Below are 26,710 nucleotides of genomic sequence, written 5' to 3' on the forward strand. Positions count from 1 at the left end.
GCTCTGCTTACAGCTTGTACAACTGATATGCATGTTCTTTGGCGTCTGTTTGCTTCAAATCTTCTGACAGGAAAGAAATAGTCTGAAAAACAGGTTGCATCCAATTCACTTCATAAACTGTGAGTGAATTGCTGTTGTCACAAATGCAAAATGACCTGCGTCCTGTGTACACTGATTCAGTCTTCAGAGGGAAGACGGCTGACTGAGCAGATAGTTGATAAAGATCATTAAAAAGCCATTTTCAGAAGCAACATTGATCCTCCTCTCAGGTTTATTCTCTGCTACCTGAGCATGTTTTCATCTCATAATGTTCCCTTTACGTTCTGACAATATGGGGACCTGTGAACTGCAACATTCATACAACGTTATTAGCATTTCAAAGAGCTCTCTTGCATTATTTCATTTTTTTTACAGAAATGTTCTGGATGTGACATTCTAAGATTGTTTTAATATTGAACATGAGTGATGGGAAAGAATATATCTGGGTTTACAGAGGCCCTTTATTTCCTGCTCATATAAACATGAATTAATAGTTCTAGAACAGTTAACTACTAAACCCCCAGCACTGGGAGCTGTGCTCACACCTGTACGTTTTATCTGAGCCACCAAGCCTCTAAAACTGCACACAGTTTGGAGAACTGACAACACCTCTTGCTTCTCTTTTGACACAATATTGACTTCATTACTTCGGTAAACTGTTTTCAAACTGCTTTCGAACACACTACATAAACTGTGTTTCACAGTCTGTAGCTCACCACAGATGCGTCCTATGTAGAGTAACAGTCTGACTGAGGAACTGAGGAAGTAGTTGGGTTCACCAAGGCAAGTTCAGTAGGTTCTGATGTGATCTGTTACTTTTAATATCATTTACACTGAACCTCTCCGGACATCCCGGTAAACTCTGTTTAAACGCTTATTTGACTTGTCACAAATGCAAATTAAACTTCTGCTTATATTAAATATGTAAAATGAAATCTGTGGCATGACCACATTCCTGTTTGATGAAGCTCATCTAATAGAGGGAACATTGATCTTATATCACACAATGTGGCGTATTTATTCAGATTCCTGACAGATCAGATCAGCTCGGGGCTCACCCGGTCTGTACATGGACAGTAGGACACTTTTACACCCAATTAGCGCTTCTGATTAACACATTGTAATGGTGCATTGCAATGGTAAAGCCTACCAGGAGCCTGTTTACTCGGAATGCAGATGTCCACAGGGCTGTCGGTGCTGAATAGGATTGTAGTGTGCCTCAGTCCGACCTGAGACCCTCCGCCGGGGAGAAGTGCAGATTGGGTGTCGGTGAGTCCCCTGGTCCGGTGTGTGCCCCCCTGTTGCTTTAAGCAGTGAGTCCTGCCGTCCGACAGGAGGCGTGTCTCCCCTACGGCCGGAGCGGAGCGCAGCGCAGAGCAGCGCTACCAGATGCAAGTGCGTGGGAAGCGCCTCGGCTCCTCCACAGAAACAGAAACAAATCAACTTCTTTGTGCTGCTCTGGTGACTCTCCCCGGATCCAGCTCTACCTATGGTAAGACCATTCTTTAAAACTTTACATTGATTTGCATGTTTTACTTCTCTTTTTTTTTTGCGAGTTACATCTTTTCAGGAACATGTTAGAAGAGGCCGAAGTAGGAGAATTTTTTAACATCGTTTCCAGCCGGCAAAACGCGCAGAGAACACCGTTACGCACCGCACTGGGTAGGTTTGAAGTTCATCCGTGAGTTTAGGGGCAAAGCCGTTTTGAAGCTGCGCACCCAGAACCTAAATAACATTTAGGCTAAATGTGTCAGAAATAAGCTCCGACTTGTGATTTAATAAGCCTGGGAGATGTGTGACCTCCCGCGTCTTTGCCCGACCTCTATTTGGAGACGCTTGTCACCTCTTCGGGTCCCTCCGCCTTCTCCTCCTCCTGATGCTGATGCCTTCACTGTTGGCTTGAAAGACATTATGAGGCTCGTTAAATGCCACCATGATCGGCTTTATGAATGATCCGTAGATAACGTCTCTAGTTCACGGGGCTGGACGGGAACTCGCAGAGACGAGCCGCGCATATACATTCCATAGTTGATGAGCACATTAGCTTTAAATCAACTTTATCATCAGGCAGTGGTGCTCGGTGGAGGGGCTCCGCTCAGCCGCTTTAAAGCCCTCTCACATGTTCACAGGGGCATTTGTTGAGCTGTAGCTCCATCTGTAAAAAGAGCTGAATATAAAGAATCCAGATGAGTGTATGCACTGGGGCCAACTGTGATTTTTCACCTGCCCGCCCCGTACCTTTTTGGCCGCTATACACGCCTATCCGAACTGCGGCTTGGTGTTCTGGATATTAGATATTAGATATCTTATTATGACCTCTGTGCGCCTTAAAATAGTGCGCCGATTTACTGATTGCACTCGGAGAGACAAACCAATCTCAGACGTGTGTTTTTCCGTTTTGTTCATTAGTCACATATTGGCTCAGGAAACCTACTGACAACCTCTACAATATGCGTTTAATATAGAAGAAATCAAAGTAAACCGTGTTTTAGAAACCGATAAATCAACTTGTAAGTTGTGCTGCATGTTGTGCAGGTGTGAACTGTACCCCATTATAAATGTCCTCACTATTTAATTATAATTATGACCTTGGTTCATTTTTAAAATCATATTTAGCCTGTGTATACACTTTACTTATTAGTTCATTTTAGCTTTCCAAAAATGTTGAGAGGTCAGGGGAGTTATTTGGATGGTGGCCACAAATAAGCAGGAGGTATAGTGAAGCAATATTTAACCTTTAGGCATAAACTGTATCATCTCATGGAGTCGGTCCAAACAGAATGCCCCGCCGCTAATTAAGGAGGCAAGAGCACGAGAGCTGGCAGAAGACACAGGCCATACGGGGCCGCGGAGTCGCTGTCTGTGGTGCTGAAACCTCCTCAATACTAAGACTTAGTTCAAATAGAGTCACTGTCTGTGGTGCTGAAATCTCCTCAATACTAAGACTTAGTTAAAATAGAGTCGCTGTCCATGGTGCTGAAAAACCCTCAATACTAAGACATATTTAAAATAAAGTCGCTGTTCATGGTGCTGAAAAACCGTCAATACTAAGACATATTTAAAATAGAGTTGCTGAAAAACCCTCAATACTAAGAAATATTTAAAATAGAGTTGCTGTCCATAATGCTGAAAAACCCTCATTACTAAGACATATTTAAAATAGAGTCGCTGTCCATGGTGCTGAAAAACCCTCAATACTAAGACATATTTAAAATAGAGTTGCTGAAAAACCCTCAATACTAAGAAATATTTAAAATAGAGTTGCTGTCCATGGTGCTGAAAAACCCTCAATACTAAGACATATTTAAAGTAGGATCACTGTCTGTGGTGCTGAAACCTCCTAAAAGCAAAGACTGGTTTAAAACAGATTCCATCAGCTGTGGCCTACATGTGAATTGTCCATTTACTCCTTCAGTAAACGGCTCTCTTAAATCTCAATAACACAGCTGACGATATTGTTCATGTTTTCCTGAAAATACTGTTAATATTAATTTAGTGCTGACAACTTACATTATAGACTCTTTTTATTGGCTCAATGTTTAAATCAGCTTGACCTCCATGTATGCAATATCATTATTGACCCTGTCTAAATTGTGAAGTTTAGAAAATATATATTTTTTTATAAATTTATAAATAGTTGAATAAATAAGATTTAGAAATGATGCATCAGACTATAACCAACCAGAATTAGGCGGAAAACTCTGCACGCACATTTAGCGACTTTGGAAATAATACACAAAAATCTGTGCTTTTATATCTAGAAATCCAGTAAAACAAACCATATATATACAGTATATATAAAATCCTTATGGAATTTATTTATTTGTAACTATCAGATGAAAGGCCACAGTCCAGCCCGTGGGAAAATATAGAATTTGACAGTTACATTTCTCCGCCTTTCAGAGCGCGGTCAGTAATTCAATAGTCATATAAAGGAGCCGATAAGGCACTTCTTCTTCTTCTTCTTCTTCTTCTTCTTCTTCTTCTTCTTCTTCTTCTTCTTCTTCTTCTTCTTCTTCTTGCGATTACAAGTCACACACATTAAATTAGAATGTGATGTTTTTGGGTTGGCTCTTATCGAACAGGCTGAGCAGTCTCAGTCGCAGGAAAAGTGGGAAATCAAAAAGTCATAATTGAGAATAGAGAGCGGTGGTGAAATACAACCGAGGCTATTCATCATGTTGAGTGTACAGTGACAGCTTTGCTTCACGGAGCCCTCACACGAGTCCAAGCTTCACTGACTGCGATCAAACACAGGCGATCTGTTCAGATTCATAGCTCGGCTCTTACACGGCAGTGCACGGCGGCGCTCCGCTGCCTGAAACGGCCATTGAACCGAACCGAGGGACAATCTGAGGGAGAGCGAAGAGCGGCGGCTAGCTGGCCGGGGACATTAGGGGAGGAGAAGGGGGGAGGAGAGCGGGAGGCAGGAGATCTAGATGAAGGGGCGAAGTGTGGTCAGCAGGAGCCGAGAAACAGAGAAACATGCCCGATCCAGCCCGTGCGCTCCCCCACTACTAGTGTTGGCTCGACGTCAGATACTGTGCGGCAGTGCAGCAGGAGGAGCTCGGGCTGGCGAAGCTGCTCTCACCGCCGCTTCACTCACTCACACTCTCACTTGGTCACGCTGGATTTCACCCTCTCACCTCCCCCCCCCCCCCCCCCCCCCTCCCCTCTCTCCAATCTCTGCCTGTCTTTCACTAGATGGATCTCTTCGTGCTCTGCCCTGCCTAACATGGATGCCCAGCCACTTCCACCAGCACCACCTCCACCATCATCTTCCTCAGCTGAGTCGGAGGGTTGTTTCTTCTTGGCGCAGTGATCTGGACACGCAGTGTTTTTTTTGCTAAATGGATGTGGGGAAACCGTTGCCCAGCCCGCCGGTGGTGCTCAGCCGCCTTGCTTCACGTTAAAGAGAAAACATTTGTGGGGAATATACCGATTCAGGGAATAAAAATCCTGTGCAGCACACAAGCACCATGAAGATCACCTCCCTGCTGATCCTCAATTCGAGAGTCAGGTGCACCGTCAGGCTTCTACTGCTGCTATTACACTGTGTGGGATATTCTCATGGGATGCCACACGTCCTGAGATTTGGTGAGCTACTTCTTCTTTTTCCCCCTAAAAGTTTGATTGGTGTGTTTTCGTCCCCACGAAGTGCGTTGCTCTCACCCCGACCTGTTGGAGACTCACTTTGCCTCCCGTTCCTCACTTGTAGGAAAGTTGCTGCTCCCAGTGGTATTTGCGGCGTTTTAGGAGCAATAGCACGAGAGTTCTAGTGTATCCAAAGAGTTGGCACAGACCGGCACTGCTAGAATCCAGAGCTGCCAGAAAGACAGATGAATATAGGAGTGATCAGTGAGGAGGCAGCCTGGAGACTTGTTGCTATTTGGAAAGTTTCACATTTTAAAGGTTTGCAGACATCACACTATCCCGTGTGTGTGTGTGTGTGTGTCTGTGTGGTGTACAGTATATTTGGTAGTACTTTATAATAAGGGTACAAATTATATACTAAAGTAATGCTCAACTAGCGACAGGAATTCATGCTACATCCTGCATTCATTCATTAAATCATCATGAGTCATGCATTAAATAAGCATTACTTAAGTATATGATTTGTACCCTTATATAAAGTGTTACCGTATATTTAAATGTGGTAGTGTGTGTGTGTGTGTGTGTGTGTGTGTGTGTGTGTATGAGAAAAACAGAGAGAGACAGTTAAATGTTATTTATTACAGCAGCTTCATACAGCTAATTATTTTTAATTTTAAAAATAGTTAGCTGTATAATTTTTCCTACTCTTCCTACATGCCTCATCCATATTTCAGAAATGTGATGAATATGCTTTAAGGGAAATTTTGGGATGGCCTTTTGAACCGTAATTTTCCTCTTTACACTTCTACTTCCAAAAAACATATTTCATCACAATATGGGGATACGGTATGTTCGTCCCAACACATTGCAGCTATATGATGCTTACACAGGAATTGTTCCACCCCAGCTCCACATGTTTTCATAGCGCCACCATTTCATCCAATGGAAATATTCCAGATGTCTTACATATCATTTTATACGCAATTTAAGGTCGGTGGGTTTGAATAAGTGGACGTTTGTAATGCTGGGGCTGGCGGTTGGCTAGAGGTGAAGGCCACTGACTTGTATGTCACACAGTGGAGCTGCAACCACAGAGTGGAACAGCAGAAAGAAGGAAAAACGCTGTACGAACAAAATCATTAATGTAAAATATTTGATTTAATTTATCCTCTCAGTCATGTATTTTATCAAGAAAACATATAGTGATGCGGGCACACAAACACACATAATGCACAGATCCAGTATGCAGATTGCTGCTATTATGAACAGCACACAGATACATTCATATCCACAGACAGACTTTTTGTTGAATAATCCAACGTTGTAGAAGAAACAGTACTGATACTGCAGAGGAAAAATCCTCATTAATTAAATCCACAATGTACATTTCTTTAATTCATAAATGCAAATTGATGAGCTGCATATTGATTTTTGCGCTGATGGAGCGGTAGGATCTGAATCAAAGTGTAGAGGGATAGAGAGGTGAAATCCTCTGGCCTGCAGGGTGCCAGTAAAGCCGTAGTCGGTGACTGGCTCCCAGCTTAGAGACATTCAGTCCATGTGTGGAGGGGAATACAGTGTGCTGAGGGAAACACCCTGTACCCCATTACATCCCATCATTTCATCACAGTCGGTTAAATAAGCCCGTATTTGACAACAGCACAGTCAGAAGGCTGACGCTGAACAGTTACAACCTGAATCAGTCTGTCGGACAACATGTCTGGTGATTCCATTTATTCCTCCTCTCTTCCTTTGCCAAGGCACTTTTATCAGCTACCACCACTTGTGTGTTGACAAATCTGTTCAGCGGGCGTCTGTGGGCCTTTAGTGTGTGTGTGCTTTTAAGGTTTCATCATAGAATGTGACAGATTTCACTTTGAATTGTGACAACATTCACCAGAATCAGATCAGTGTCTCAGGAGAGGACTCTATTGATGGAGATCAGGCAGATCACAATATAAACACGTGTAGATATTAAAGGGGAAACTTTGGAGAGACAGATTAAACAACGAAGAGGCTGAGATATCCTGACATGTAGTCCCTAGTATGGGTCAAACTCCAAAAACACTGGATCCTACACTTACCATAGTGCAACTCAACAGTATCTTTCACTAGACCCTCCCGCCCCGGTAATGGCCAATGTCTTTCAAACTCCACACGCCCAGTTTGTATGTCAGGTTTCTGTTAAAAATTTGAATTCTTATGACATCATCATGCCCTGGTGACATCATCGGGGGTATTTTCTGAGACACAGAAGACACAGAATACTCAGTACTCAATAGTACTCCCTGTGACGAGTAAAGTGTAATACTGTAGTGCTCTTTTAATGACTGCTGTAGCCATGGAAGGTCAGCAGGCAAGGCTACATTAAGTAGCTAATGTAGACAATTAGTATGGCTAATATGAACACTTTAAATTCTCTTTTAGTACTTTAGTATGAAATCTTTAAATCCACAAATTTCAGAAATGATTGAGTGCTATAATGAGATCAAGAGTGTATCTTTAAACAGGAGCAAGTATACACAATATACAATACTATGCAATGAGACAATGCTGTCAATCAATTCAAATATTTAATCTATTCTTAGATTCTAATCATATCATATAATATATCTAATCATATTTAATAATCGTCCATAGTTAATTGATATTAATCACAAATTAATAACACATTTTGTATCTGTTCAAAATGTACCTTAAAGGGAGATTTGTCAAATATTTAATACTCTTATCAACATGGGAGTGGACAAATATGCTGCTTTATGCAAATGTATGTATACATTTATTATTGTAAATCAATTAACAACACAAAACAATGACAGATATTGTCCAGAAACCCTCACAGGTACTACATTTAGCATAAAACAATATGCTCAAATCATAACATGGCAAACTGCAGCCCAACAGGCAACAACAGCTGTCAGTGTGTCAGTGTGCTGACTTGACTATGACTTGCCTCAAACTGCATGTGATTATCATAAAGTGGGCATGTCTGTAAAGGGGAGACTTGTGGGTACCCATAGAACCCATTTACATTCACATATTTGGAGGTCAGAGGTCAAGGGACCCTTTTGACAGGTTTTCCTCGCAAAACTTTTGTGCGAGTTTGGAGCGTTATTTATCCTCCTTCGTGATGAGCTTGTATGACATGGTTGGTACCGATGGATTCATCAGGTTTTATAGTTTCATGTGATACCAGTATCTTCACTCTAGCTTTAAAATTGAGCCGCTATAACTAGATTGCGTTAATGCATTAAAGAATTTAGTGGTGTTAAAATGTTAATTATTACCACGTTAATGTTGACAGTCCTAAATACAATACAATTATTCTTTATTGTCTACAAGGGTGGAAATCGGCCTTCAGCTCACCAAACACAGGAAACAACAACATAAAAAACAGACAAGCAGTTAGTAAAAACAAACGCACAGACAGGACATATTACACATTAAAACAGCTCATGTCCGTGTCGGTGGCTTAGATCTATCTAATATAGTTATTGGTGATGTCTTACACCTGAACTTGTCCACTATCAAAACTGTGTTTCTTTAACTCCACCAATTGAATTCTGACTTCACAAATAGGATTTCCTCTGCTTCTGGAGCAGCTTTGATGCCGGGAAATGACATGAAAAGAGCTCTCTATTAATGCAATAATCCCAACATTAAATTTCCGGATGTGTGTTGGCCAATCATTTGTAGTAGCTATTCTTCAAAATAGGAGCTTGTAAATGGTTCAACTAATTCAGCCGTTGGAAGAATTATGGTGCAAGAGTGATGGATAGCTAAATTGGATTTTCATTTTGAAATTCAAGCACAAGAAAAAAAAAAAAAAGCTCAGAGTAAGACAGCCACAGCTGTTGTTTTTAATCCATCTGACCAGGTCCTGTGATAAAAAAAAAAAGCTTTTCACAGATTCCCATTGTAAGTTTTTAAAAGGGCTTTGGAGCAGAGATGGTTAAGATGATATTTTGAAATAGCTGTGCATGAAATAAGGACATTGAAGCAGGGTAAGAGCTCACATGGTGTGATTGTTCAGCAGTTGTGTTTGTTGAAGACAGAGGCTCACATGCTGACATCCTCTGATGATAGAAAGCACATAACTGAATTCTCCCATGGCCCGTTGAAGATAAAGCTTGATACACATCAGCTGTAAGCAGCGATAGACTGAACCACCGCAACATGCGACCTGCCAGCTCTGTAACTAGGACTCTAGCCTGCTGGGTCTGCTGAAATGTTTGGCTTTTTGAGGAGTCGTATTGCAGACAGGTGAGGTCAGGAAATTGGATTACTTGTGTGGAGGAGAAGCCATATTCAGGGTCACTTCACAGGAATGCAGCAGAATGTATTTCACACATTCACTGCATGAGCTGGTGGTGGGAAGCAGACGGTTCCCCCCTTTAGAAAAGTAGCATTAGCAAAAAAGTTTAGGTCAAGGAAGTGGTCCAACTAACAGACAGTGTGGGAAGTCATGGATTAAATACAACATTTTTCATCAGAGCCACAGAGTCACGGACATCCACGAGTCTCCTCACATCCAAAAGAAGCGATTTTAAGCAGTAGTTGTGTATCTAAAAATGCATCAATTCATACTGGCACTTAATGTCTCTGTGCTCTCTGCAGAGTGGAGATTGAATCAGGTGCGTTGGCGCTGGCTGCCATGGTCTGCATTAGTATAAAGGTCACCGTCTAATGGGGCAGACGAGCTAAATGTTGCAGGTCAAGGCCAGAAAAACCCTCTTTGGAAAATAACTGGCTCTCTGAGAAGGCAGCCTGTCAATAACTGAACAGAAAAGTTGACATTATCCTCCAGGCTCCGGCCCCCGCCGCACTGATGACTTGAAAATAAGGAGATTTGCAGAGAAACGCGAGCTGCTTGGAAACAATGGGTGGTTAAGCGGATCATTGTGCAATGGAGAGCATTAGGTATGAAATGGGAGGCGATAATCATAACATCCTTCAACGAACAAGCTAATTTCCCTATTTGCTTTCATGTTTATCAATGTAGCTGTAGGTGTAAGAGTTTTCTGACAGCTTGGAGATGTTACAGATTATAGTAGCATGAAGTGACAAAAGACAAAACTAAATGTGTATTAATCCACAACTGAAAATAGTCCCCAACAAATGCACTATTTCTACTTGTGTGACTGACGTTTGCTAAAAGCTTCAGGGGCCAGCTGCTTTAGGAAAATACTGAGCCATCTTTGTAAAAGAAACTGTAAACCTGTATTTAAAGATTGAAGTGTTCAGTAGAAACTAAATGGCTTGGAGCTGAGAGCCACAGACTGGGTGGGGGAGCCAAGGGGGCTGGAGCCGATCACTGACGATGACACTGAGTGAAGGCTTGCCATATACAGTATATATATATATATATATGACTGATGCTGCAATAAGAACAGTCTTTCTGGACACTCAAACTGTACCAAAAATACTGCCATCAAAGCAATATAGAAATACAAAACAATATGTTATTTTCTCCTTCAGAGGCATGAAGGTAAGTCTATAACTTAGACTTACAAACCAAGAGTTATAAATTGTAGAACTATAAGGTTAAGTCCATAATTGTTCCCTGGTTGGATTTGGAGGGAAATTTGCTGGTTTGCTTTACGGCCCAAAACAGTAAGAGGGCGCTATCCTGTAAGCGCAGGCGTAAAGCTGAAGCTGTCAGAGCGTCTGGCAGTGACAGATGGTGGAGGGAGAGAAAGTCTGATGGAAAAATCACTTCCAACAAGTTGATCCACTTCAATACAGACAAAGAGGCTGAGGAGTGGAGGGAGAGGGGTGTGGGAAACAACATGCAGCCATTAACATGCACTGTTGTGTTTATGTGCACTTTCTCCTTTCTGTGCAGACACATGTGCATGTGTGCAAACATTTGTTTTATTCAATATGTATTTTCTGACATAACTTGCTCAAAACATGCATCATATGAAATGTTGTCATTGCTCAAACAATAATGTTTATTATGTATATATCTATATCTATCTATATACTGTATATCTATATAGATATATACTGTATATATCTATATCTATCTATCTATCTATCTATCTATCTATATATATATATATATATATATATATATTTGCTTATTTTGTGATGAACTCATGAAGTTTAGGCTCGTATGTCATCTTGACACAGAAATGATAAATATGTTTGAAGTATTTTAGAAAGAAAAGTTGCCATTACATAATATACATAATATACATAATATACATAATAATAATAATAATAATAATAACATAATTTGTTCACCAGACAGAACTGACAATGTTAATTTTACACTGTAAATGTTCTGCATTGTACATATTTTGATCAGTTTAAAGAAAACATCAAATTCAAAGGATCCATCAAAAATGTTTATGTCATGTGTTTATTAAAAACAACAACAACAACAACAACAACAAAGAGAATGTTATTATCAGATTTTTTTAAGCTCTCAAATATTTACCTGTAATGGCCAGTATCTAAGCTGAGCTGTTGCCTAAACTTAGTTCTTTGAAAATAAAAAGAAGACCTCTTGTCTTCCTTCTTGTGCCTTTACATTATGTTACTTTACAATAGTGAAGTTGGTCAATGTTAAAATGACACATTGGAGCAACAAACTTAATTTAGCTGACATATAACATGACATATTTTAATTGCATGATGTTTAAATTGTTCAGAGTATAAAAACCAACTGCTTTGAATTTGCCGCCGTTCATTTATCTCACAGATGGTTGACTGTGTAATACAGCATAAAGAGTGTTGGCACCTGGTAACCCTACCACTATCTTACCATTATGTGCATTGGAACTGAGCTACCACGCTGTACCAAACAACACCAACTCTGTTGCGTAGCAATAATAGAGTCTGTTGTATCTCAACCCGATGAAGTTACATTACAGTATCATGATCATTTGAGACCGTTAAAATATTGGTGGGGACAATTCAGTCGCCATTCAGACTGCCTGCAGCCAATTCTCTGTCTATGGTCTACGATGGCTGAGAGAAATGAAGTGAACCTTCCATATTTTACACAAATTCAAAATGTAATGCAGCACATTTTATTGACTGATAATACTGGATATTTCTCTAGCTTCAGTTTGTCAGTAGCGCTGCTGCACGGTAGACTGTGCACGGTAGACTGTGCACTCACCAGCAGAACGCTCTGCAACAAGAGAATAAAAGTGACAATAACCATCTCCATGTTTAATATTTGGACTGCCACACTTGCCGGACTGCCGTTATGTTTACTGCCTGTGTTGTCACACTTCCTAACTTTCGCCACATGGGAGGTGAAACACTGCGACATATCCTCCTTGTATTTCCCACGAGGATGATGACATGAACACCTTTTCCCAGTCAGACCTTGTTTACAGAAAATCCAATATGACATGGATGTAGCATCAGCTGAGCAACGAGCAGCCGACTAGCCCACAGTGGACTTAACACTGAAAATATACACTGTTCACTGTACAGTGGCTAGTGGGTGTAGAGCAGTGTTTCCAGTCAGCTGAGATTAAATCTTGAACATAATCGATACTCATGATGGAAGAACCGCCCTCCCCCTTTCCCGGGAGACAAACAAACACGAAAATAAGGTCTAGGTTGGGTTAAAAATGGAGCAGGTTATGGATTATGAATTGCAGTCCAGTCAGAAAGGCTTACAAGAGAGGAGAGTGGATCATTTCTATACAGTATTTGTCAGAAAAAAGCTCTGTGGTTGAGCATGATTATAATATGAATCCAAGCATGTTAAAGATTCAGCAGGGACCGTGATAGAAACGCTTTGGGGTATAAAAACCCAGCAGAGACATCGCACTGAAGACACACAATGCACAAGGCAAAAGATGTAATAGTAAAGTGATTATTAGTACAACATTTGGGGAAATATGGTAACAAGACAAGAGTCAGGACGAGGTTAGCCGAGTTTAGCATACAGAACAGCTAGCCTGGCTCTGTCCAAAGTGACAATATGTGGCCTACCTTCCTGTCTAACTCTAAATCGTGTTTGTTTATTGTGCAGTTACGTGATGCTGCTACACAACAGTTTATCCATCCACCCAGCAGATCTCTGGTTTATGCTGGGCAGATTAGAAATCAGTCGCCCATGAGTAATTTAACAATCGGGCTGAATTTCCTGTAGTTCTACAGTTGTTTCGCGTTTTGATTTGTTGATGCAGCGTTTTTTCAGTTTAAAGCTTCGGTCTTGTTGTTATGACAACGATTATCCGCGGGAGTAAAAATGTCGGCACAAGGTAGAGTACTTGCTGTGGCCCTTGCTCTGGATGAAGGGAAGGTTGAAGCACGTAGGGAGAGAACGTATATGTGGGTTCATGAGATCTTGTGGGCGAGGAAACATCACGGCGAGTACCATCATTTGGTTCAAGAGCTGTAGTTGGTATCTGTCCCACCCCTCCTCCACTGTGATTGGACGGCTGGGTAAAAAAGTGACAGCACAGCGTTTTACCCAAAATTGTAAATTTTTTCAACTCTAGGTGCCCAGAAAATATACGCCAAACATGCACCTCTCAGCGCCTCATCATGCTGCTGCTGTTTGTAGCATAGTGTAGCCTCAATACGCAGCGCTAATCAAAAAATACGCTGGCCTCAGTAAAAAGCACTTTGAGCGAACTCTACCAGTGACTCCTGCTATTTTTAGAACGTGATGGAGATGGAGGTTGAGGTTGTGAGTTGAAAAATCCAACTGCAGCATGACTACCGTACAGTTAAACTGTGAAAGTTAAAGAGCCCTTCATTGTCTTTATGGTCACACAATCTCCGATCACATTCAAACTACTGCAGTGCTTTGCCAAAATGTGATGCTCCATTCAGCATGCACTCGATGCAGCAGACAGTCAGATCCTCACGCTCAAAATGCTGATTTTCTGGTAATTTGTTTACCAGCTCCACATCTTCCCTACTTGAATTATCAAGCTGAATCAGAAGAAGTGTTAGAAGTCAAGGTTATCTGGAACTAGCAATGGAGCTCAACATATCAAGAATCATTCAATTAGAAGCGTGCTGGTTGAACTACATTTGACCTCAATCAGAGGAAACTAATCTGATTTGATGGAACCGTGTTAAGGAGGATATTTTTTTATAGGAAGATAAAAGAGGAAATCAATTGGCTGCACTTTTTCTGTTTTGAATGGGGAACAGGTATTTGGTGCTTGAGTTATCATTGTAAGACCAGGACACAACATATATTCACAAATGCCATGATTGTAATCTAAGAATCCCCCCAGAAAAATTAACTGAGCAGAACAGATTCTCCACTCTTTAATATCTTTAAAGGTTCTCTATCTGATATCCAGAGCATCAAGCTCAGCATAGCATCAACTATTGCCAGAGGTGGAACCAAGTCATTGTTTTTCAAGTCACAAGTAAGTCTCAAGTCTTTGAACTCAAGTCCCAAGCCGTAAACTTTGAGTTTTGAGTCTCAAATGTAATGCCATTTTAAAGGGACTGTTTGTAACTTCTTACACGTATAAATCAATCCGGGTCGGTGTCCCCTGCGCGCTCGCGTGTGGCTATGTTGTTCAGACTCAGACTACAACACAAACTACACGGAAGCACCAAACCCTCTTGGTTAGTGAAGCCCGTCTGTTAAACAGTGTTGGCCGCGGTCGGAGGATGCGGGGGAGACCGTAGCTTTGGTCTCCAGGACCGGAGTCTCTGCTCCTCTGCTCCTCTGCCTGCCTTCACTCACAATCCGCGCTCGTTCTCGCTCCACCTCTACACGTGCATGCTGCTCACTCCACACTGCAGAAGACTTTGTAGCTCTGAGAATATCTAGTGAATGTTCAGTGGACGTTTGTGCAGAAATAACTGCTGCAGCTCCTCCAGACCAACAGAGGTTTCCTGTGTCTTGTGAAGTGACGGGGCTCCACAGAGAGAAACGTTATCGTCTCTGACCAAAACTCCGGTGTGTCCCCTGTTCCCTCCGGCCGCGGTCGGGAGGCTGAGGCAGGAAAAGCCAACACTAGGATCAGCATTGATTCATGGAGAGACCTTCGTCTGGTCAGCTAACATTACTGCCAAGCAGCTGAAATATAGAGTGATATTGTGCTTTTAGCTGACGTGTGTCGCCTCACTGTTTTGAGCGATGCTCCTTCATGTCTATGTAGAGCGAACACAAGCGCGAGCAACAGGACGCTGACTTTCGTTGACTTAACAGCCACAGGTGAAGCTGTTAACAAGACATTTATAATTCTTACAAACAGTCCCTTCATCAACAGAGTAACTATTGCTCAGTGACGTAACGTTAGTTCTTCATAGTTTTCTCCTGTAGCTTGATTGGATGCTGTCGGATCGGTTCAAACTAAGTGGATCTGGAGAACTAAGTGTTAACTTGCTGGGAATGAATAGCGTTAACGTTAGATGATTCAATAAAAGAACTGATTCATGGTGGAGCAGATTGCCTATATACTGTATGTTCTTGGGAGCCAGCTAGAGTTTCATCCAACAATTTAATGTTTGAGATTCTTTATATGGTCAGTCGCCCACATGGACACATGGATCAGTGCTCCATACATTCTGTCATGAACCCACTTCTCTTGAATCAGTACCACCAAATTATCGATAATCAGAGCAACAATGCAAACTCAGTTCAATATGAGACAATGTAGGCCTATTGGAGGTATAACATAAACCACACCCAACAAAAGAAAATGTCCTTCACAGGCAAGTCCCAATAATATGCACTAAAAACAGACTCCAGATTCAGAAATAAACAACAACAGATAGAAATTCCGTTTGTTCCGTTTTTTCCCCATGAGAATATTCTCTTCCCAAACAAATAAAGGCTCTCTTAAAAAGTAAATGAACCCAACATCTCTGAGGCTGTTGGAGTTACCTCCGGTACCAGGCAGTTGTTTGTCTTCATGCAAACACAAGTCCAAGTCAAGTCACGAGTCACTGGTGTTTAAGTCCAAGTCGAGTTGCAAGTCTCTTTGGATTTTGTCAAGTCAAGTCTAAAGTCATCAAATTTGTGACTCGAGTCCAAGTCATGTGACTCGAGTCCACACCTCTGCTATTGTCTCTGTAAAGATATAGAGGAGTAATGTCTGCCTGAGCAGAGAATGAAGTCTCCCTCCCCCTCTGTGTGTTGGAATCAACACAATCATTCTTTGTGCTTTGTTGACGTAGCCGACTACATGTGCCTTTTAGTGCATGTTAGTGCATATGAGCGTGCCCCATTGGCTAGCTCACGGCCGTCACTCTGCACTGCTCTCTTATACGGCGGTTGCAGCTGGTAACCCCGTCCCGACCGACGGCGTCGTCATGGGAGCGTAGCGCCCACCCTCTGGTTCCCCCCCACGCTAACACTGTTAGCTCTGTCAGCACTGTTGCCTTTGCTTTCACTGTTAGCGCTGTTAGCACCATTAGCTGCGAGCCACTGTTTCAGCTGTCACCATGTTGAGAGCCCTGTGGAGGCAATACATATGCTCTGAATATTGAATATAGCACCTAAAAGAAATACATCCTCGGACTGTTGCAGATTAATGGTAAACATTCCAGCTTTTACAATCAAATGACATTTTTTCCTATTTTAATTTGTGTCAACTTCAAAGCTCAGACTGATGGTCACCCATGAGCTCTAATTTCTAGTCTTATCTCATTGTAAAATGACAGATACAGAGATCAGACAAAAATCTGCTCTCACTTTCCAGAGAGAATGAGCACCTGTACAAAAAACAATAATGCTGAGCATAGGTCTTTTATATATTCAGACTGAAATTCACTGCTGTTCTTCAAGTGCCTTTGTGTTCAGTATGCCTCTCTGCAGTGTAAATGTAGTTTATGTACTCCGCCATCAGCACTTCTTCCACCAGTAAGTGCTCTGCAAGAGAGGTCTTTCACTCAAAGTGGTATTACAGTTTATTATAAAACATGTGTATGCATTGTGACTCAATCAACAGCAGGCAGTGTCGGGCAAAGGCAAAGGCTGCTTCATGACACTCAGATGAGGACATCAGTACAACCTTTATCTGTTGCCAAAGCGTTTAGCTAACATGTTTGGATGTCATGCTGCAGTGATGGCAGGATGGTAAACCTGCTGTAAACCCAGCTCCAGCCCTAAGTGGCATCAAGGACTCAGCTTGGGTGATAGCCTTAGTGTTTGCCTTCATTTTCCAACCTGTCTGATTGTCGACGACTCATGTTTCTTGACCCGTTGAAGCTAATTTTAGTGATGTCGCCATGCTTCCAAATCTCAGCAATTACCTCGGTGAGTTCAATGTTATATTAACTGATAGAACTAATGGCAAGAGCTATGAAAATAAAACCCAAGTCATAATAAACCAAAGTTTCTCTTTAAAGTCTACTACCCCGAGAGGCCGGGCATCATGGCAGTGGATGGAATGAACAACAGGTTGATGATTTGCTGTGCAGGTCAGAGGGTCACCAGAAGCACTGAGAATGATCCAGGTACCATGCCTATCCAACTTCATTGGAATCTGACTAAGCTGCGGACCCATCTTGCTTTGGAACAAGTGTTCAGATTGATAACTAGAGAAGCAATATTTATATTGATATTTACCTATTTGTATAAATGATGGACATCTCTAGACCCTGTTCACTAAGTGGAACACATGGTAGACAGAATGTTACTGCCTTCAACAGAAAGAGAGCAAGTGTACATCCCTTATTATACAGTCCTTGGGAACCTGCCTTCAGCCAGTAGGCATGTTTGCTGAGACGGAAAGAAGTTCAACGGTTTCACAGAATGGCAACACTCATCGTATCATCCTTCATTGAGGGTAACTCAAGCATATGATGTGTCAGTGACTCTTTTTATGCCCTTGGCAGCAGAGCACACATTCCACCATTGCAGCACTTCCCCTTCACTTGTTCTTCCAGTTTATGATGATTTCCTACTAAGAGGTGCAGCTTTACTGGCCTTATTTAAACAGATGCAGAGTGCAGTGCTCATGTTTTATAAGGTTGAGGGTGTTCCCTGCCAACCGTATGTGATGAGGAGAATGAAGATAACACTGCTTCTTGTCACAGATAATGGGGATTCAACCCTGTTATAAACCTCCAGCTTTACATTGTTATAAACACATAGTTCTTGGGAAAAATGATTGCAGTGGCTAGTTAGCAAAAGCATCATAGCCATCATGGCTTAAACCTGCAGTAGGCAGTATATTTTTGGCATCACTGGGCAAAAATCCCATAATAACCTTTCAGCATATTGTAATTCAAGTGTTCTGAGAGAAAACTAGACTTCTGCACCTCCTCATGGCTCTGTTTTCAGGCTTTAAAGTCTGTGTAGAGCAAAAACAAATCTGCATTCTGGGTTTGTCACACCACAGACAAATGTGTTACTAACCACCCAGCTCAATTTGAATGATTAAAAAAATCACCAAGTATATAAAACATTTGCTTTCAAAATCATGGAAAAATCAGCAGTATTCTATAATATAATGGTCCCCGTCGTGCTGGGGTCCGGTCTTCTCGGAGTCGGGTTGTTTGGGAATGCAGGGCGTGAAACCGTTGAGAGGTAAATGGGTGGGGTCCGCGCAGTCTGCCCGGGGGATTCAACTCGGCGGGTTAGGGACGGCCGCTCGGTGTGGGAGGATCCCCTCACGGGACCTCCCCCCGGTGCTGCCTGGACCCCGCCGGGCGCATCTCCTCCGAGGCAGTGCCGCGACCGGCTCTAGGTCGGCTTGGAAAGGCTCAGGGCGAAGGTGGCTTGAGGCTTCGCGGCCGCAAGCTTTACAGCGCCCCCCGCCCGGACCTCGCCGCTACCCAGGGCCGTACACAAAGTGCTTGTTTTTGTGATCCTGGTAGTCTCAAAGACATTCATGGCCCTGGTATTCCATACTCTGACACTTTGTCATTTTCCTGGGTTTCTCTTTTGCCTTTCAAAAACCAGGTTTGTGAAGACGGGGTCATGTTAAGGATGACTCCAGTGCATCATCGAGCCATGGTTTCAGCCCCGCCCAAAATATCCTGAACATAAAACTGCCAAAATCAGTTTAACGGACTAACTCCACAATCCAGAACTACAATGTTCACAGTCTTTTCACATGTCTTCAGACATTTTCCAACATTTATAATGTGTCTAGAAATAAATCTCTGAATTTCCTTTACAAGGCCTTTAGAACATTTAGCCCGTGACGGGAGACTTTGACAAATCACAGGTCATTTCAGAGAGAGAGAGCGTTCCTATTGGCTGTGCTGCGGCTGGTGGGCGTGCTTGGTTTTTCTTCACCAGATCTCAACATGGCTGCCGGGTCACAAACTTTCCCATTCTACAGCTAAACTGTACACTACAAGATGATTCTGAAAACATTTGAGAAGAGAAATAGGCATTACAGCAACAGAATATTGATTAATTTCTACCCATTGCTTCTTTAACAGGCGAAAGAAGAACAGCAAATTACAGAAATCTCCAAAAGTCAAAGCTTAACAAATCCAAGTAAACTGGTTTGTAGTCCACATTACACAAAACAACAAATCAGAGATTGCCTATAGCACAAGTGTAATGTAACGTGAGTGTGTAAAGATTTTAAGTGGAACTGGTTGTTGTGCTAATTTTCACATTGCAAAGGTCATTTTGGAACTGTTAACTAGTTAAGACCATTCTTGACCTATAGTAGTTTGCCAACTCAAGCTCCATTCACTAGCTATTTTGGGAGTTTTCAATCATATCAAATGGTCTTCATCTGCCTGTTCTCATTCCCAGGGCAGCAAATACCGACGCTTCAGTGCTCCTGGAGTGTGGTGACGTAGTTTACAGACTGAAAAAACACACATAGTGAAGGGTGGTGGTTTGGTCAAACAAACAGAACTTTCACTCAGGAGGATTATTTATCTTTGTGTTCACAATGTTAAGTTTCACTTTCACTTTACAAACGTAGTCATTTTAAACCAAATCATGATATTTTTTCCTAGACCTAACTAAGTGGTTGTGTTGCCTAATCCTAAGCAAGTGTTGTTTGAATTCACAACATTAAGCACGTGATTTCTGCGACCATAGTGGAGCGTCATAGTTTGATGATCTGGGCTACCCAGTGCGTCAGTGTGTGATGAGTTGGGATGAAAAACGTGTTGTCTTCATCAGCAGATGGAATTTGCTCAATGGGTGAACTCTATCTGCAGATAATAAATATGTGATATGGTTGAATAATGGTATGTGGTCCTTGAGCTGGGATTGTTTTGTCAAACTGGACTGGACTGGATCACATGGCCTTAGGGCTGTCAAAGTTAACGTGATAATAACACGTTAAAGCTAATTTAATGCTACTAATTTCTTTACCACATTGCACAACTTGCAATTTTTAGGTTGTAGTGGGCTCAAAGCGTGAGTGAAGATACTGGTATCATATGAAACTAGAAAACCTGATGAATCCATCGGTACCAACCAGGTCACACTAACTTATTAGGCTAAATAACGCTCCAAACCTTTGGGGTTTCTTGGCCTCTGACCTCCAGATATGTGAATGTAAATAGGTTCTATGGGTACCCACGAGTCTCCCCTTTACAGACATGCCCACTTTATGATAATCACATGCAGTTTGGGGCAAGTCATAGTCAAGTCAGTACACTGACACACTGACAGCTGTTGTTGCCTGTTGGGCTGCAGTTTACCATGTTATGATTGGAGCATATTGTTTTATGCTAAATGCAGTACCTGTGAGGGTTTCTGGACAATATCTGTCATTGTTTTGTGTTGTTAATTGATTACAATAATAATTAAAGCTGCAAGCAGCGATGATCGGGCCCTCGCCCACGCGCGCACGTCGGGGGAACGCGCTCGTCGGGGCACGTACATGTCTTCAGGGCAAGACTCTTATAAAACATGTCAAATTTGGGGAAGATTGGACAATGTATAGCCAATTTACAACAGCTTCCTGTTTCCTGTAGGGGGCGCTATGACTATCATGCATAATACCACATATATGTCTTCAGGCCTGGTCCATTATCCAGCTTGTGAAGTTTGGAGCAGATTGGACTATGTAAAGTCAAGTAACAACAGCCTCCTGTTTTTTGGCGAAGAAGCTTTTTCGCCGCCACGCCACGGCAACATGGTTCGATAACTTTTTGATCTTTTGATAACTTTTCATCCCAAAGGTCTTAAGATACTACTGACCAAATTTGAGGTAGATGTCATTAATTTCTGAGGCAGAGTACATCAATGTGTAAAACATGATATTTCCTGTTACCACTAGGTGGCGCTATGACTGTGAGTCAAAATTTGCATATGGATGTTGTCAGACAAGGACCTTTATCAGGCATGAGAAATTTGGAGCATATAGGTTAATGTACGACAAAGTTACAACAACTTCCTGTTTCTTGGCGAAGAAGCTTTTTCGCCGCCACGCCACGGCAACATGGTTCGATAACTTTTTGATCTTTTGATAAGTTTTCATCCCAAAGGTCTTAAGATACTACTGAGCAAGTTTCAGGTAGATGTGATTAATTTCTGAGGCAGAGTACATCAACGTGTAAAACATGATATTTCCTGTTACCACTAGGTGGCGCTATGACTGTGAGTCAAAATTTGCATATGGATGTTGTCAGACATGGACCTTTATCAGGCATGAGAAATTTGGAGCATATACGTTAATGTACGACAAAGTTACAACAACTTCCTGTTTCTAGGCGAAAGGCGCTTTTTCGCCGCCACGCCACGGCAACATAGTTCGATAACTTTTTGATCTTTGAGTAACTTTTCATCCCAAAGGTCTTAAGATACTACTGACCAAATTTGAAGTTGATCGGGTTAAATCTCTAGGAGGAGTTCGTTAAAGTACAGCGCCTGGATATGGTAAAAAAACGCCATAAAATCCAATATGGCCGACTTCCGGTTGGGTTTACGGTATACCTCCAAGAGGGTTTTATTTACGTCTCGTCATGGTACATATACCTACCAAATTTCGTAAATTTAGGGGAAACGTGTCGTCGGGGCTACTCAATAGGGGGCGCTAGCGAGCCAATTTGCCACACCCGAGCACGAAACCCATATCAGATATTTATTTCACGTACGTTTTATCTTGCATGAGAAATTTGGAGCAGATTGGTTACTATACGCCAAAGTTACAACAACTTCCTGTTTTTTGGCGATGAAGCTTTTTCGCCGCCACGCCACGGCAACATGGTTCGATAACTTTTTGATCTTTTGATAAGTTTTCTTCCCAAAGGTCTTAAGATACTACTGACCAAGTTTCAGGTAGATGTGATTAATTTCTGAGGCAGAGTACATCAATGTGTAAAACATGATATTTCCTGTTACCACTAGGTGGCGCTATGACTGTGAGTCAAAATTTGCATATGGATGTCGTCAGACAGGGACCTTTATCAGGCATGAGAAATTTGGAGCATATAGGTTAATGTACGACAAAGTTACAACAACTTCCTGTTTCTTGGCGAAAGGCGCTTTTTCGCCGCCACGCCACGGCAACATAGTTCGATAACTTTTTGATCTTTGAGTAACTTTTCATCCCAAAGGTCTTAAGATACTACTGACCAAATTTGAAGTTGATCGGGTTAAATCTCTAGGAGGAGTTCGTTAAAGTACAGCGCCTGGATATGGTAAAAAAAACGCCATAAAATCCAATATGGCCGACTTCCGGTTGGGTTTACGGTATACCTCCAAGAGGGTTTTATTTACGTCTCATCATGGTACATATACCTACCAAATTAAGTAAATTTAGGAGAAACGTGTCGTCGGGGCTACTCAATAGGGGGCGCTAGCGAGCCAATTTGCCACACCCGAGCACGAAACCCATATCAGATATTCATTTCACGCATGTCTGACACGTGTGCAAAATTTCAAAAAAAGTTCATTATCCCAAGCACCTCGTTTTCACGCTCAAAGACATAATAGAATAATAATAATAAGAATAATTAAAGCTGCAAGCAGCGATGATCGGGCCCTCGCCCACGCGCGCACGTCGGGGGAACGCGCACGTCGGGGCACGTACATGTCTTCAGGGCAAGACTCTTATAAAACATGTCAAATTTGGGGAAGATTGGACAATGTACAGCCAATTTACAACAACTTCCTGTTTCCTGTAGGGGGCGCTATGACTATCACGCATAATACCACATATATGTCTTCAGGCCTGGTCCATTATCCAGCTTGTGAAGTTTGGAGCAGATTGGACTATGTAAAGTCAAGTAACAACAGCCTCCTGTTTCTTGACGAAGAAGCTTTTTCGCTGCGAAGCCATGGCAACACGGTTCGATAACTTTTTGATCTTTTGATAACTTTTCATCCCAAAGGTCTTAAGATACTACTGACCAAATTTGAGGTAGATGTGATTAATTTCTGAGGCAGAGTACATCAACGTGTAAAACATGATATTTCCTGTTACCACTAGGTGGCGCTATGACTGCGAGTAAAAATTTGCATATGGATGGTGTCAGACTGGGACTTTTATCAGGCATGAGAAATTTTGAGCATATAGGTTAATGTACGACAAAGTTACAACAACTTCCTGTTTCTTGGCGAAAGGCGCTTTTTCGCCGCCATGCCATGGCAACATAGTTCGATAACTTTTTGATCTTTGAGTAACTTTTCATCCCAAAGGTCTTAAGATAATACTGACCAAATTTGAAGTTGATCGGGTTAAATCTCTAGGAGGAGTTCGTTAAAGTACAGCGCCTGGATATGGTAAAAAAACGCCATAAAATCCAATATGGCCGACTTCCGGTTGGGTTTACGGTATACCTCCAAGAGGGTTTTATTTACGTCTCATCATGGTACATATACCTACCAAATTTCGTAAATTTAGGAGAAACGTGTCGTCGGGGCTACTCAATAGGGGGCGCTAGCGAGCCAATTTGCCACACCCGAGCACGAAACCCATATCAGATATTCATTTCACGCACGTCTGACACGTGTGCAAAATTTCAAAAAAAGTTCATTATCCCAAGCACCTCGTTTTCACGCTCAAAGACATAATAGAATAATAATAATAAGAATAATAATAATAATAATAATAAGAAGAATAATAATCATTTGAATTACAATAGGTCCTCGGACCGACTTTGTCGGTGCTCGGGCCCTAATAATAATCATTTGAAATACAATAGGTCCTCGGACCGACTTTGTCGGTGCTCGGGCCCTAATTAAAGCTGCAAGCAGCGATGATCGGGCCCTCGCCCACGCACGCATGTCGGGGGAACGCGCACGTCGGGGCACATAAATGTCTTCAGGGCAAGACTCTTATAAAACATGTCAAATTTGGGGAAGATTGGACAATGTACAGCCAATTTACAACAACTTCCTGTTTCCTGTAGGGGGCGCTATGACTATCACGCATAATACCACATATATGTCTTCAGGCCTGGTCCATTATCCAGCTTGTGAAGTTTGGAGCAGATTGGACTATGTAAAGTCAAGTAACAACAGCCTCCTGTTTCTTGGCGAAAGGCGCTTTTTCGCCGCCACGCCACGGCAACATAGTTCGATAACTTTTTGATCTTTTGATAAGTTTTCATCCCAAAGGTCTTAAGATACTACTGACCAAGTTTCACGTAGATGTGATTAATTTCTGAGGCAGAGTACATCAATGTGTAAAACATGATATTTCCTCTTACCACTAGGTGGCGCTATGACTGTGAGTCAAAATTTGCATATGGATGTCGTCAGACAGGGACCTTTATCAGGCATGAGAAATTTGGAGCATATAGGTTAATGTACGTCAAAGTTACAACAACTTCCTGTTTCTTGGCGAAAGGCGCTTTTTCGCCGCCACGCCACGGCAACATAGTTCGATAACTTTTTGATCTTTGAGTAACTTTTCATCCCAAAGGTCTTAAGATACTACTGACCAAATTTGAAGTTGATCGGGTTAAATCTCTAGGAGGAGTTCGTTAAAGTACAGCGCCTGGAAATGGTAAAAAAAACGCCATAAAATCCAATATGGCCGACTTCCGGTTGGGTTTACGGTATACCTCCAAGAGGGTTTTATTTACATCTCGTCATGGTACATATACCTACCAAATTTCGTAAATTTAGGGGAAACGTGTCGTCGGGGCTACTCAATAGGGGGCGCTAGCGAGCCAATTTGCCACACCTGAGCACGAAACCAATATCAGATATTTATTTCACGCACGTTTTATCTTGCATGAGAAATTTGGAGCAGATTGGTTACTATACGCCAAAGTTACAACAACTTCCTGTTTTTTGGCGATGAAGCTTTTTCGCCGCCACGCCACGGCAACATGGTTCGATAAATTTTTGATCTTTTGATAAGTTTTCATCCCAAAGGTCTTAAGATACTACTGAGCAAGTTTCAGGTAGATGTGATTAATTTCTGAGGCAGAGTACATCAACGTGTAAAACATGATATTTCCTGTTACCACTAGGTGGCGCTATGACTGTGAGTCAAAATTTGCATATGGATGTTGTCAGACATGGACCTTTATCAGGCATGAGAAATTTGGAGCATATAGGTTAATGTACGACAAAGTTACAACAACTTCCTGTTTCTTGGCGAAAGGCGCTTTTTCGCCGCCACGCCACGGCAACCTAGTTCGATAACTTTTTGATCTTTGAGTAACTTTTCATCCCAAAGGTCTTAAGATACTACTGACCAAATTTGAAGTTGATCGGGTTAAATCTCTAGGAGGAGTTCGTTAAAGTACAGCGCCTGGAAATGGTAAAAAAACGCCATAAAATCCAATATGGCCGACTTCCGGTTGGGTTTACGGTATACCTCCAAGAGGGTTTTATTTACGTCTCGTCATGGTACATATACTTACCAAATTTCGTAAATTTAGGAGAAACGTGTCGTCGGGGCTACTCAATAGGGGGCGCTAGCGAGCCAATTTGCCACACCCGAGCACGAAACCCATATCAGATATTTATTTCACGCACGTCTGACACGTGTGCAAAATTTCAAAACGCGTTCATTATCCCAAGCACCTCATTTTTACGCGCAAAGACATAATAGAATAATAATAATAATAATAAGAATAATAATAATCATTTGAAATACAATAGGTCCTCGGACCGACGTTGTCGGTGCTCGGGCCCTAATAATAATAATAAGAATAATAATCATTTGAAATACAATAGGTCCTCGGACCGACTTTGTCGGTGCTCGGGCCCTAATTAAAGCTGCAAGCAGCGATGATCGGGCCCTCGCCCACGCGCGCACTTCGGGGGAACGCGCACGTCGGGGCACGTACATGTCTTCAGCGCAAGACTCTTATAAAACATGTCAAATTTGGGGAAGATTGGACAATGTACAGCCAATTTACAACAACTTCCTGTTTCCTGTAGGGGGCGCTACGACTATCACGCATAATACCACATATATGTCTTCAGGCCTGGTCCATTATCCAGCTTGTGAAGTTTGGAGCAGATTGGACTATGTAAAGTCAAGTAACAACAGCCTCCTGTTTCTTGGCGAAAGGCGCTTTTTCGCCGCCACGCCACGGCAACATAGTTCGATAACTTTTTGATCTTTTGATAAGTTTTCATCCCAAAGGTCTTAAGATACTACTGACCATGTTTCACGTAGATGTGATTAATTTCTGAGGCAGAGTACATCAATGTGTAAAACATGATATTTCCTGTTACCACTAGGTGGCGCTATGACTGTGAGTCAAAATTTGCATATGGATGTCGTCA

General features: G+C 42.0%; 1 protein-coding gene across 3 annotated transcripts in view; it reads left to right on the forward strand.

Moving 5' to 3' along the window:
• The first annotated feature begins 1,246 nt into the window (after window positions 1-1,246).
• Window positions 1,247-26,710, forward strand: part of grik2 (glutamate receptor, ionotropic, kainate 2) — a 369,970-nt gene continuing 344,506 nt past the window's right edge. Inside the window, exons 1-2 of one of the 3 annotated variants that reach the window (XM_037784201.1) lie at window positions 1,247-1,531; window positions 4,744-5,136. In XM_037784201.1, coding sequence (XP_037640129.1) covers window positions 5,019-5,136 — 118 coding nt within the window. In that variant the 5' untranslated portion in view covers window positions 1,247-1,531; window positions 4,744-5,018. The remainder of the gene's footprint in view (window positions 1,532-4,743; window positions 5,137-26,710) is intronic. The other 2 variants (XM_037784199.1, XM_037784200.1) reach the window with 2 other exon arrangements.

This window comes from Sebastes umbrosus, chromosome 11, assembly GCF_015220745.1.
Source record: "Sebastes umbrosus isolate fSebUmb1 chromosome 11, fSebUmb1.pri, whole genome shotgun sequence".
Taxonomy (NCBI): Eukaryota; Metazoa; Chordata; class Actinopteri; order Perciformes; family Sebastidae; genus Sebastes; species Sebastes umbrosus.